This window comes from Eurosta solidaginis, chromosome 4, assembly GCF_040869045.1.
Source record: "Eurosta solidaginis isolate ZX-2024a chromosome 4, ASM4086904v1, whole genome shotgun sequence".
NCBI classification, from domain to species: Eukaryota; Metazoa; Arthropoda; class Insecta; order Diptera; family Tephritidae; genus Eurosta; species Eurosta solidaginis.
Window position 1 is genome coordinate 24528490 of NC_090322.1, and position 13047 is coordinate 24541536.

At 40.5% G+C, this 13047-nt stretch overlaps 1 protein-coding gene across 5 annotated transcripts; it reads left to right on the plus strand.

Annotated features, from left to right (window-relative positions):
- The first annotated feature begins 266 nt into the window (after positions 1-266).
- Ranbp21 (exportin-5-like protein Ranbp21) lies at positions 267-6650 on the plus strand. Of its 5 annotated transcripts, none has more exons than XM_067780686.1 (4): positions 267-285; positions 355-861; positions 927-4755; positions 5377-6650. In XM_067780686.1, the coding sequence occupies exon 3, from the start codon at positions 1005-1007 to the stop codon at positions 4710-4712; it is 3708 nt and encodes a 1235-aa protein (XP_067636787.1). In that variant the 5' UTR covers positions 267-285; positions 355-861; positions 927-1004; the 3' UTR covers positions 4713-4755; positions 5377-6650. The 5 variants fall into 5 exon arrangements, 3 of the variants coding, with proteins under 3 accessions (XP_067636787.1, XP_067636788.1, XP_067636789.1); XR_010952344.1 differs by lacking the exon at positions 267-285 and having other exon boundaries at positions 322-861; positions 5377-5400; positions 5436-6650; XR_010952345.1 differs by lacking the exon at positions 267-285 and having other exon boundaries at positions 322-861; positions 927-4745; positions 5377-5400; positions 5436-6650.
- Positions 6651-13047: the final 6397 nt, after the last annotated feature.

Below are 13047 nucleotides of genomic sequence, written 5' to 3' on the forward strand. Positions count from 1 at the left end.
TTAATTTAATCGAAATGTAAATTTTACTTAGATTTGTTTATATTTAACTCTAACTAGTCGTATTATTGTAAAATAACTTTAAGGAAATAAATATTTTACGACTATCATTTTATTAAGTGATTGAAACTATAATCGCCGAAATGTATGTCAAAAATCTACATTTTCAGATCTATACATTTTTGTTTGGAGTGGCATCATTGATAAATGTTATAAAAAATGTGCATTTTGACAGCGCTCTCTCGAAACAAAGAGTTGCATGCTTTGGATATGTGGCTCTATATATAGGTAATAGTACTAGTACTTTTGGGCTTCACATTTTTTTTTTTTTTGGTTGATTACATTTTTGCATTACAGGAAACAAATATATTTATAATCAAGTATACCTATCAACTTAGTTTAAAATATACTTATCGAATTGTCATCGATTAAATATGCTATTGGTGTATCAGAAAAAAGGAGTAGTCCTTTATCGAAATCTCAAGCCCTCACAAAAAGCAAAAACTAGATGGGTATGCTGTGCTGGTTGCTGCAATGAAAAATTGAAATAAATAAATTTAAGCACATTTTATGAAGTATTCTTTTGTGAAAAATTAACACTCAAAATTTCTTTGCACAAAAAAGAGAAACCAAATCGCCCGTTCTAAGATAAAATTGTGCAAAAATAATCACCGGTGAAGGAGTTCAAAGGAGAAAAATTGGTTATCAGAGGTGTGTTAGTGTTGGCAAAAAGGAGTATACGAAAGGCGAACGGAATATACGTACAAAAATATAGACCAGCAGAGAATTATAATTTTCACGTTATAAAATAAAAAAGTTCATGCGTGTGGGGTGGTGGTCATAACCGTGGTACTTGAAATATTTGTGAGTATTAATGAAATTCACCAAAAATTCGTACACTGTAATAAGACATGTATCTGATAATACAGGCTAGTCTGGATCAACGGCGTGGTATAATAAATCCTTGTAAAGCTTGAAACGTTAATAGTGGCTGGAACGGTGTTAATATGACACAACGTGGTGGGGTTGGTAATGTCGCAGCACTTGGTGAAGAGCTTGCCCAAGCTGTTGATTTGATTATGCGTCCAGAAACAGCACAGCAATCACGCATGGAAGCCTACATGGCATGTGAACGTTTCAAAGAAGAATCACCGCTCTGTGCACAAGTTGGTCTCTACTTAGCAAGCGGACAACAATTTGGACAAAATGTGAAACATTTTGGGTTACAATTAATGGAATATACAATTAAATTTAAATGGAATAGCATTTCACATGAAGAGAAGCTATTCATTAAAGAGAATGCCATGAAATTGTTACATTTTGGTGTAGGACCAGCAGAGGATGCTACATTGGCCCACTTGAAAGATGCGTTGTCGCGCATAATTGTCGAAATGATTAAACGAGAATGGCCACAACAATGGACTACACTATTAGCAGAACTTTCTGATGCTTGCACAAAGGGTGAACCGCAAACAGAGTTGGTGCTACTTGTTTTTTTGCGTCTCGTTGAAGATGTTGCGCTCCTTCAAACGATTGAATCAAACCAACGACGCAAAGATATGTATCAAGCGCTCACCAATAATATGAATGATATATTTGATTTTTTTCGACGTTTAATTGAATTACATGTAACAGGATTTCGTGACGCTACCGCACATGGAAACTATCAAAAAGCTAGCGCACATGGTCGAGTTGTGGAGGTGGTGTTACTAACATTGACCGGTTTTGTGGAATGGGTTTCAATGCAACACATCACCTTAAATAATTGTAAATTACTACAAATACTGTGCATTTTATTGAATGATAAAGCATTCCAAACTAACGCCGCCGAATGTCTTTCACAAATTACCCAGCGCAAAGGACAAGTAAAGGAACGTAGACCACTCCTTATGCTTTTCAGTGAAGAGCCAATGCGTTATATTTACACAGCTAGTCAAATGCTGCCTGATGCAATTACTAGCGCAGCACTTGAACAAAATCATAATTTTCTTAAAAAGCTCCTAAATATGTTGAGTGGTTTGGCACAGCAAATTGTATTATTGTGGGGTAAAGAGGATGGTAGCATACAGCGTCCACAACATTTTGAAATATTTCTTGAATGTTTGCTTTATTTGGCACGCCATCCCTCCATGACGGTTGCTCATGGTTCTACTCTTATTTGGAATGTGCTGCTTAAGCATGATGGCATTTCGAAGGATCCTGTGGTGGTACCTTACATTCCCAAAATGATTGACGTTGTCGCCCCACGTATTATAAAACCACTATATCCAAGCACACGTACGTTGCCCGCCACGTTATCTACTGCCGCTTACATATGCTTGGAATATGATAGTGAAGAAGAATTTGCGGTGTTCTATCATCGTTGCCGCACAGATTTCTTAGAGGTGTTTCGTCAGTCTACGCTCATACAGCCAATTATTACATTTAACTATTGCGAACAATGGCTTAATGCTCGTTTAGCTAAGGCGCACACGGAACGTGATAATCCAAATTGTTCTGTTAAAGATCCGGTTTATATGGAATGGGAGGCATTGGTGTGCGTTATCGATGGTGTTCTTAGTCGTATTCTTTTGGTTTCAGAACGCCCTGCCGTACAGTCAGGCTTGCGTTTATTGGAGGAATGTTTAAAAGTGGAAACAACTAATCCCCTTATACTTTCCATACTTCTTTCCTGCATTTCCGCTCTTTTTGTTTTTCTCAGCATGTCATCGTGTCAAATAACACTAAATAATTGTGTTGCTATGAGCGGAGTAGCATTATTGCCACGTGTGTTAGAGCGTATTTTCCAAGCGCTTGTTTTTCGTGATGCTAATGAGGTGGATACAGGAACAACACGCGCACAGGCTGTTAAAAATTTGCACCGTCATGCTGCTTCATTAATGGTCAAACTGGGTCATAAATATCCGCTATTGCTATTACCCGTATTCGATCAGATTGATACACATGTTAAGGCTTTGCTTGATGATCCACGAAATGTATTGAGTAAGATGGAACGTACCACCTTACAGGAGGCTCTACTCTTGATATCGAATCATTTTTGTGATTATGAACGACAGACTGCATTTGTGGCAAATATAATGCGCGATACGCTACCACATTGGCCTACCTTCGCAGAAGTATTTAAAACGCCATACAATTTCATACAATTTGTTGGGCTTAATAAACCGGCAGTAACGCCAATACAAGCCGATCCTAACAGTGTGAATCGTGGCCATTTATTAGATGCTTTGAATGTAGTGTTGGGTATTATTAAGCGTTGCACTTGGCCTGATGATCCGGATCGCGCTTCACGAGGAGGCTTTGTTGTTGGTTTTACCGAGCATGGTAATCCCATTTGTCGCAATCCAGCCACACCACATGTCATTCCATTGCTGCCACACATTCTTGCGCTAATGCGAGTACTCAACGAGCTCTATCGTCCACAAGCGTTGTCGTTTCTTTCAGAGGATTTTCGCAATGTCTACACCATGATGGATCATGAGAAGAAAACTTTATTGGGCGTATTTACTCCACCTGCTGATCCATTAGATCCCAGCGTGAAAAAGTTGTCAACTACCGTTGAACGTATACAGCAATTTATGTCACTACTCTACGATAGTTGTTACCACATGATGGGTTCAGCTGGTCCGTCGCTGGGGCGTGATCTTTATCAGTTGCAGGGCATCGCCGATGCGCTAATCAATAGCATTTTCGCTTCACTTGAAGATGTACCAGATTATCGCTTGCGTCCCGTAGTGCGCGTTTTCTTCAAACCATTTATCTACTCTTGCCCGCCCGCCTTCTACGATACGGTGTTGGTGCCGATATTTGCACATTTGGCGCCATTCATGTGCCATCATTTGATACAACGCTGGACATATATTTCGTCCCTTTACGAATCGGGTCAATTGAATGAAGAAACAAATGACACGCAGGAAGTACTGGAGGATATGTTGAATCGTTCGTTGACACGCGAATATTTGGATGTACTAAAAGTTGCACTTGTTGGAGCTGGTGCGGACAATGTGCCAGCGGTGATAAATGTAGCCGATGTTGCTATGGAACCGGAGGAACATTCCATGGATGGCGCAGCGCATACACGCGCTGCACAATCTGCTCTCCTGTCAGATATAATTAGCGATTTGGGTGTTAAGTTGTTGCGAAACGATGCGACAAGCAATTATATACTCATGACCTTAATGGCCGCACTCTCTTGGCAGGATAGCGCATGTAGCATGAAGGCGGTGAATGTTGTGGCGCCCGTAATGCGTTTTTTGGCCTCGAGCGATATACAATTAATGGATCAAAATAAAGCCACAACTGCATTCCATGCAGTATTGCAAGGTTTACAAGTGCATGGTATGCATGAGGCCAATCAAGCGGGTCTAATAACGCTTGGTGTGCAATTCTATGAGTTACTACGTCCTAAATTTCCCATTCTAAGCGATGTACTACGTAATATACCGAATGTAAATGCAGCGGATGTGCAGAAATTTGATGAGAAAGTAAGCGGGGCGCCTTTGAAGGGCAATAAGGTTGATAAGACAAAGAAAGATTTATTCAAAAAGATGACGGCACGCTTGGTAGGGCGCAGCGTCAATGAGATGTTCAGTCGTCAAATAGAAATACTCAATTTGCCGCCAATGCAAGCACCTGCACGCAAACCGAACATCGACATTGTTGATATAACCCAAAATGCGGGTCTAACACAGCTATTTAGTGGTGCGGAAAAGTGACCAGCGGTTGCTGAACAAGGAGTGCATGCAGAGGTTGACTAAAGTGATTATTTTGCATTTTTATTACAAATAGCAGTTCCCAGCACCTATATTTTCCGTAATAGATCGTTTCCTATCAGATGCTGGTATATAAGTTACAAAGGTTATTAGAACGTAAGTTTAGCTAAAACAAGGCGTGCTGAAAAAATTGTCTACAATACATAGGTTGTTCTCGGCTCGGGAGCCTAAATGTAGCCTTCCCCATACTTTAAAATTACGCCAACTCAGGGGTTTTGTAGAATTTCAACTTAAAATTATGTCCATATTGAAAAATAAATATCCATTATAAAAACTAGCAAATGCATCGCAAAGCTCGTCAACCTGAAGGTTTTTGGCAGTTTTATCGATGTTGAGGGTCCTATGCGGGATCATTAAAGTCCGACCATTTGCTTAGGTAGGTGAGGTTGTCAATTGGCTACGAGGTATTTGCTATTTTGAGTGAGTTGCATATTAATTTAAGAGGAAGCCTCAAAAAACAAATAACTTTTGAACAAAGCAGATCACGCTGTGTGAAACCTGAGGCGGAAATGAGAGACATATCTTTTCTGGTCAACTGTTATTTGTAATATCTGGTATTTAAGCACATGAAACTTATATTTCACTGATAATTCATCTTCTATTACAGCTTAAATTTGAGACATTTAAATGTGGGCTTAAAACTATGCCGCTGGTACAGCGCTACAAGAGTTTTTGTTTTCAGAATTTTTATTGGATTTAGCGATATATAATATAGAACGGAGGAAATTATTGTGCAGCATAAACTAACATATAACCAACAATGTAAATTATACCTATATTTATATAGAAACTGGAAGGATATGAACGATTGTGAATATGTTTTCCGCTTATTTTCCAAATAATTTTCGAAATGGCGAATACGAAATTATTTTAGCTACATAAGAAGGATGCAATTTAAAACTTACCCACTTATTCATAAACAATACATTTTCGTACGAATTTCCAATTATTAGGAATTTACAAACCAATTTTATTTTTTATGTATAAGGGGGTAATATGAAAGGCCACCGATAAAAAGTGTATTTATTTTAATAGCGAATCAAGGCGAAACTTAATAACATATCCGTAAAAGCGCGTTAGAAGAATAAAATGGCAGTACAAGATGGACTTATAATTTTTTTCCATAAAACATGGGCGCATCGATTTATACAATATAACACGAAAATAGTCTCGAAACAATTTCGAAATGGTTTTGAAGTTTTCCCTAAATGATACCTAAAATAATTTCGAAGTTTAGTGTATGTCTTCTCCTTATGAAAAAAAAAAACGATGACTATGTTTTATGGGAAAAAATGTTAAGTCTAGCTTTTACTGCCTTTTTTCACCACACTTTTACGGATATGTTTATAAGTTTCGCATTTATTCAGTCTAAAAATAAATGCTTTTCATATATATAAATATCCATTGGTGTGTACAATTATGTATATTAAAACGTATCGTTAAAAATGTTGAAAAATGTACCCTCCCTCCCTGGTTCAAACACCTACTTCGTGGAAATCTCAAATATTAAAAAAAATCAGCAGCCTGTAAAAAAATTTTGCTGTTTTTTCTTTATAACTCATCTCTGTCGTCAATGCGTAATCATTAATTGAGGACACCCGGGGAGCACATTTTCAACATTTTTTTTTCCCATACATCCTGATACGTTTTAATGTGGATACATATTATGTATGTAGATTAATGCTATGTTAATTTAAATTTTTGAGTAAAAAAAAATTGTTTCTATTTGCGAAAATTGTCATTGTTTTTATGAACTTTTTATTAATATATATTAAGTATGTATGTAAGATTTAATTTAGAAATTGTTCTATTAAGATAGCTATTATATAAACGAATTGAATTATGCACGAAATAAAACGGAGCGAGTTTAAGGCGTCTGAATTGTTTGTAATTTTAATGGGTATGACAGCCTTCACAAATAAAAGTAATAAACATTGCTAACATACTTTCAGAGGAGGTCGATACACTTTTTCCTATGCACACTCCTATCACAAAAGCTGTATAAAATTAATTTGAGAATTTAAACAATGATGAGGTTCTTCAAACAGGATCGAAATTAAAAGATCATAAGGTTGCTGGTTCAGTCGGAGTCGAAAAGTATTGTACATGGTACAAATGCCACAGCATGATTAGCGGAGGGGAAAGTCCCAACAATCCGCAAGCATCAGTCGTGTTACTGTCAATATTTTATAAAAACCCTGTGACTTCAGGTGGTTGGAAAAAACGGGTTCGAAATGCTCGATGGCATATTGGATCGCAACGGTATATCCTCTTCGAGGAGTCATACGCAGCTTTTCCGAAGGCAGGCCGGTGCAATATGAAGTATTGATATGACAGGTGACGCTCCGTATTGCTCCATGATCGGACCAGGCTTCACGTGCCATGGAAAGTAAAAATTCGTGCTACAACTAGATAATTGATCTAGTGATACGTGTTTCGGCCCAAGCCGTAAGTTCTATTTCGTAGGAACATTATCAAAAGTGCTTTATCATTTAATTTTGCGAAAGTGTTGCGCCTCGATCGCTTCACCACCAGCCATGACGAGTACGAAGTGACCCCATCTAATTTGTTTCGTCCCCCCCACAAATTGTCATCCTCCCAGCAGCTCCTTGCAGCAGGACTGCTCCATATTCTCTTACTCCGGGAAGGCATCGAATCCAATCCGGGTCCGTCTCCTGACCCCGGTCCTGAGAAATGGTTTTGCTGCATCTGCCGGAAAAGAATCTTTTTAGGACGGTCATACTCTGTTCAGTGTGTCTCGTGCAAGGGATGGTTGCATCGGACAGGTTGTTCTGGGCTTGATCCCAAAACCCGACGTCCACGTAACTTTTATAAATCTTTTGTGGCTCCTTGCTGTTCACGCCCAAGGGCGTCCCGTAGTCTACGTCTAAGCGTCCCCCACTACCTTCCAGCAGCCCCGCTGCTCAGCAAGCCACAACAAGTACCCGCTGCTGCTCGCGCCCCACGGCGTCAACAACTCAAACAGCTGCAACCACTCATAACTACAATCTTCGTAGTAGAGTCGGAAGCAGCGCTGAGCAACAGCCCCTGCCCCCGTCTTCTCTCCCCTCTTTTCCGGCAGCAATCGTGTAGGTCAGGGAAACAGACTCTTAGTCCCTACCTCCGTTTGCACCGTTTGCCAGCACAGAATATATATGCTTGCGACATCCGCCCAATGCAGCTCCTGCCTTGGGCGGTGCCACTTCCCTAGATGTTCTGGTCTCCGCGACGGCAACCCCCCGACGGGTTTCATCGCGCCATGTTGCCAGGTCGCAAACCCAAATCATCCGGGTACCCCAATGCTTGCCCAAGGACGCCCAGTCCTAGGGCCACAACAGCAATTGCGTCCTGGCCTTCCCCAACCCAGGCGTAGTCACCCGTCACTTACCCCCAGAGTGGCGACGTCTCCCCTTATGCACTTCAGAATTCTGCAGTTAAACTGTAATGGACTAACTGGGAAGATTACGGAGATAGTCGATTTCATGAAGCGGCACAACATCCGCATTGCTGCGATTCAAGAGCTAAACTCACAGCAAGATCTGCATTGCAGACCTGCTCTGGGTATAACGTCCACAGGAAAGACCGCGAGAGAGGAAATGGAGGCGGTCTCGCGTTTATCATACACCACTCTGTGCAATATTATATATTTGATCCTGGCATCGACCGCAGGGACAATGTCTTAGAACGTCAAGGCCTATCAGTCCGGTCAGGCGATGCAAACCTAGAAATCATCAACATCTACATCCCTCCTGCCACCTGTTGCCCCAGTGGATACCGCCCTAATATCAGGGCCTTACTCACTGGCAACAATCGCATTATCTTAGGCGATTTCAATGCCCATCATGATATATGGCATTCAAACTTGCGGGCGGACAGTAGGGGTGAGATGTTGGCGGATCAAATAGAAGAAACGACGTTCTGCACAATAAACGGAGACGCCCCCACACGTATGGTAGGAAGCTGTCACAGCTCGCCAGATATCTCAATCGTGAGCGCAGAACTCGTAAACTGCGTCAACTGGCCGCCGATGGTAACATTGGCATCCGACCACCTGCCCATACTTATTTCGCTTGAGCGTACCGCCGACTTCATCGTCACTGAAAAACGCACTTTCATAAACTTCAAAAAAGGACAATATATAATGCATCCTACGGTCGACAAAGATAGACGGAGAGCCAACAGACGCGCACATAAACACAAATTCAGCGCGTCACCAATCACCATCACCGCTAAAGAGGTTGAGGACGCCATTGGTCGTGCCAAACCATCCAAAGCAGTGGGCCCAGACGGCATAGCCATGCCGATGCTTAACAACCTATGGAAAGAGGGTTTCAAATATTTAGCGCATGTCTTCAATCTGTCTCTTTCCACCTTTGTCATACCTGAGAAATGGAAAATGGCCAAGGTGGTCCCGCTACTAAAGCCTGGGAAACCAGCTAACATAGGTGAGTCGTATCGTCCGATATCTCTCCTATCGCCAGTGGCAAAGACGCTTGAAGCCATTTTGCTCCCTTATTTCCAAGCAAATTTGCAGCTAGCCCCTCATCAGCATGACTTCAGAAAACTCCATAGCACTACCACCGCGCTAAATGCCATTAGCACCCAGATAAATTACGGTTTAAATCAATACCCCCACCATAGAACAGTACTCGTAGCGCTAGACCTATCAAAAGCTTTTGATACGGTCAACCATGGCTCGTTACTGCAGGACCTGTAAGGGTCTACCCTTCCCCCATGTCTTAAAAGGTGGACCGCAAATTATCTGGGTGGTCGGCAGGCATCGGTGCAATTTAGAAACGAAACATCAAAACCAAGGAGAATTAAACAGGGGGTGCCACAGGGTGGTGTCCTATCCCCACTTTTGTTTAATTTCTACATATCTAAGCTACCTTCACCACCGGAAGGAGTCACAATCGTTTCCTACGCCGATGACTGCACAATAATGGCCACAGGCCCAGGCCCAAAGATCGATGCGCTATGCAATAAAATAAACGGCTACCTCCCTGATCTCTTCAGTTTTTTCGCCTCGCGAAACCTGGCATTATCACCGACTAAATCTTCCGCGACCTTATTTACAACATGGACGCCCCAAATGTCGACCATTTTGAACATTCACGTCGATGGCACTACGCTACCGACTGTCCTACACCCCAAAATCTTGGGTGTGACGTTTGATCAGGATCTACATTTTGGTGAGCACGCAGCCGCAATTGTTCCGAGAATTCAGAGCCGTAACAAAATCCTCAAATCCCTCGCTGCCAGTACTTGGGGAAAAGATAAAGAAACGCTCATGACTACATACAAAGCAATTAGCCAGCCGATTACGTGCTACGCGTCACCCATATGGTCGCCAAGCCTAAAAATCACCCACTGGAAGAAACTACAGGCCTGCCAAAATACTGCTCTCAGAATCGCCACGGGCTGTCTTCTTATGTCCCCAGAACACCATCTGCATAATGAGGCGAGAATACTCCCCATCAGGGAGAGAAATGAGATGCTGACCAAACAGTTCCTGTTGAATACCCAGAAACCTGGGCATCCCAACAGACATCAGATTGATGAACCAACACCGCCTAGGGGCTTAAGGAGTCATCTCCGTAAGCATTTTGAGGAAATACGGCACCTGAGAACCCAGCCGTATGAAGTGGAAAAACACAAGCAGGTCCTTGGTGAACTCCATAAACAGGCGTCGGACCTTTATGCCGGGAATTGCCCGGTGAATCCAGTACTTAACGAAAATTATCCAAAACTTGCGGAAGAGGAACGCATACTCCACAGGAAAACGCGTGTCACTCTTGCTCAACTTCGTTCTGGATACTGTAACAGGTTAAACTCATACCTATCCAGAATCAACCCCGACATACAAAATGTATGCCCCGCTTGCAATGTGTCCCCACATGACACCAACCATCTCTTCAATTGTAATGTGGAACCAACGCCTCTAACACCCCTTTCCTTATGGTCCACCCCTGTTGAAACGGCAAGTTTCCTTGGACTCCCGTTAGAGGATATTGATGACAATTTGTGATCGGTCGCGGCTATTAGGTGGGGCGAGCATTGCTACAACAACAACAACAGTACGAAGTCTCAAACTTGCGATGCCCGTAAATGTTGCTGCGGGTTACACAATTCTTAAAATAGTCCAATTTACAAAAGCAGGAATTCGACTTCTTCAGACATTAACCAAATTACCTCAAAGTTTGGCATCGTCTAAAGGTTTCTGTGTATTCAACAGAAACTGAGCCCTTGTCATGTAAATCGATTCAAAATAGGATGCTTTTGGATTACAAAAAAAATGTCTGTGATTTGAAAGATTTGGAATCGAACTAGGGGGAAGGGATGGCGTTATGGCATAGAATGTTTAATGTGGTCATATTAACCGTTCCCGGGATGGTCGGGCTAGTACTTAATGGTGGTTTGTTACCGGAACGTACCGGATCTATATCCGGCAAAGGGCTTTCAACATCGATAACACTTCCCAAAGCCTTGTTTGTATCGTTAATACAACAACATTCGAATCGAGATACAGAATAGACCCCCTGTTCAGTATTTCGTTTTCCTCCTTTCCAACTCACTGTGTACATGAAGTTCCGGCGACATTACCTCAAACTTTGGCATCGGCTAAAGATTCCTGTGTATTTAACAGAAACTGGGCCCATATCATGTAACTCGATTCAAAACATGACGCTCTCTGATTTGAAAAAAAAAATATTGTTCTGATTTGACAGCTTTCGGATCGCATTTCTATTCGAATCGAGATACAGAATAGAGCCCCGGTTCAGTATTTCGTTTTCCTCCTCACTGTGTAAATGATGTTCCGGCGACATTAGCAACCATCCTGTGGCAGTTCGGAGCGCGGTGTTTTGTCAGGCCTGCACCTTCCTCCAGTGTGTTTCGTTTAAGCGAATAGTCGATAACGTAATGCTAAATACGTGGATTGGTCGGTGATAGCGCCAAGTTGTATCGTAACCGTGACCATAATCATAACCACAACTAAAGAGCCAATTAATGGTGACTTATAACCATATCAACATATCCAGATAAAGCAGCTGATCTAACCTACTTTATGGAAATCAATGTAAGCGATTGGCCCGTAACCCTAACCTCAAGAACCCCGAAAACACTTGCTTCTGACTCACCCAATGACAGTTAACTTGTTTTTTTAGAGATCCAGAAAAGAAACCCCATGACATAACTTTACATTACAAATTAACAAAACTTTTATTTTCTCTACTTGGCGCTAAAAGTAAACCTAACGTAAAATAGTTAGTAAATATTTAGCAGAGACAATTTTAAAGTAGAGATGTTGCATGAACGAAAAATAGTGTAAAGCAAGCTTCACAAAACTCTCGTAGGTCACATTCATCACTCACCACATCAGAATGTGTTAAACTACCACTGTCTGTACTAGTTATTTAACAGTTTTTTGTACACTTTTTATTCAGCTAATCTGTTCAGAATTTTAATTTTTACTCTCTTAAACTCCAATCAGTGTATTTTTTGTGCTTAAATTATGTTAAAAATTGTGTTAAAGTTTGTGGTGTGGTGGAAGTGGCCTACTAGAATTTTGTGAAGCTCCGTTGCTTAACACTGAATTTCGCGCATGCAACATCTTTATTCTTCAGAAATCTTTGTATTTAGGATGGTTTTACATGTAGACACAACAATTATATTTTGTTATCAGTCAAAAGCACAAAATTTAATGGGTATTTTTTTATTTTTTATAAACATTTTATGTTTATATGGCTATTTACATATCTAAATTCAAAATTTCTTAAATATAAACTAACTAATAACTTACTCATTTAAATATGAGCAATTTGCAAATTTAAAGCTTAGACTAAAATATAACAAGCATGATATATTTTAAATAAAAGCCTATTAAATTTATTTAAGGATGTAAGCACTATACAAAATTGTTAACACAACACAAACAAATGTTGCACTTTTTTCTTAAAAAACTGTTTCTAAAAAAATGTTTACTTAAAAAAGGAACAAAAAAATTAACTAGTGGTACTTATTATATTATCAAAATCTTAAAATCGAAATCAATAAATTTACATTACAACTAATATTTACAACAGAATATTAAAAAAATTATATACATTATTGGCTACAGCTTGGCTATTTTGTCCGAGCTTCTTCCGAAGTGGAATTATACCACTTGTAATTGATTTCTTTAAATTGGTGTGGCCTTACAGCTACAATTTTGGTAATAATAATACAGTAAAAGGGAGGAGTTAAGATATTGCGCTTTGTATTGAGTAAATAAGAAATA

Coding starts and splice junctions, on each gene's coding strand:
- Ranbp21 (XM_067780686.1), top strand. CDS start 1,005: ATGACACAACGTGGTGGGGTTGGTAATGTCGCAGCACTTGGTGAAGAG.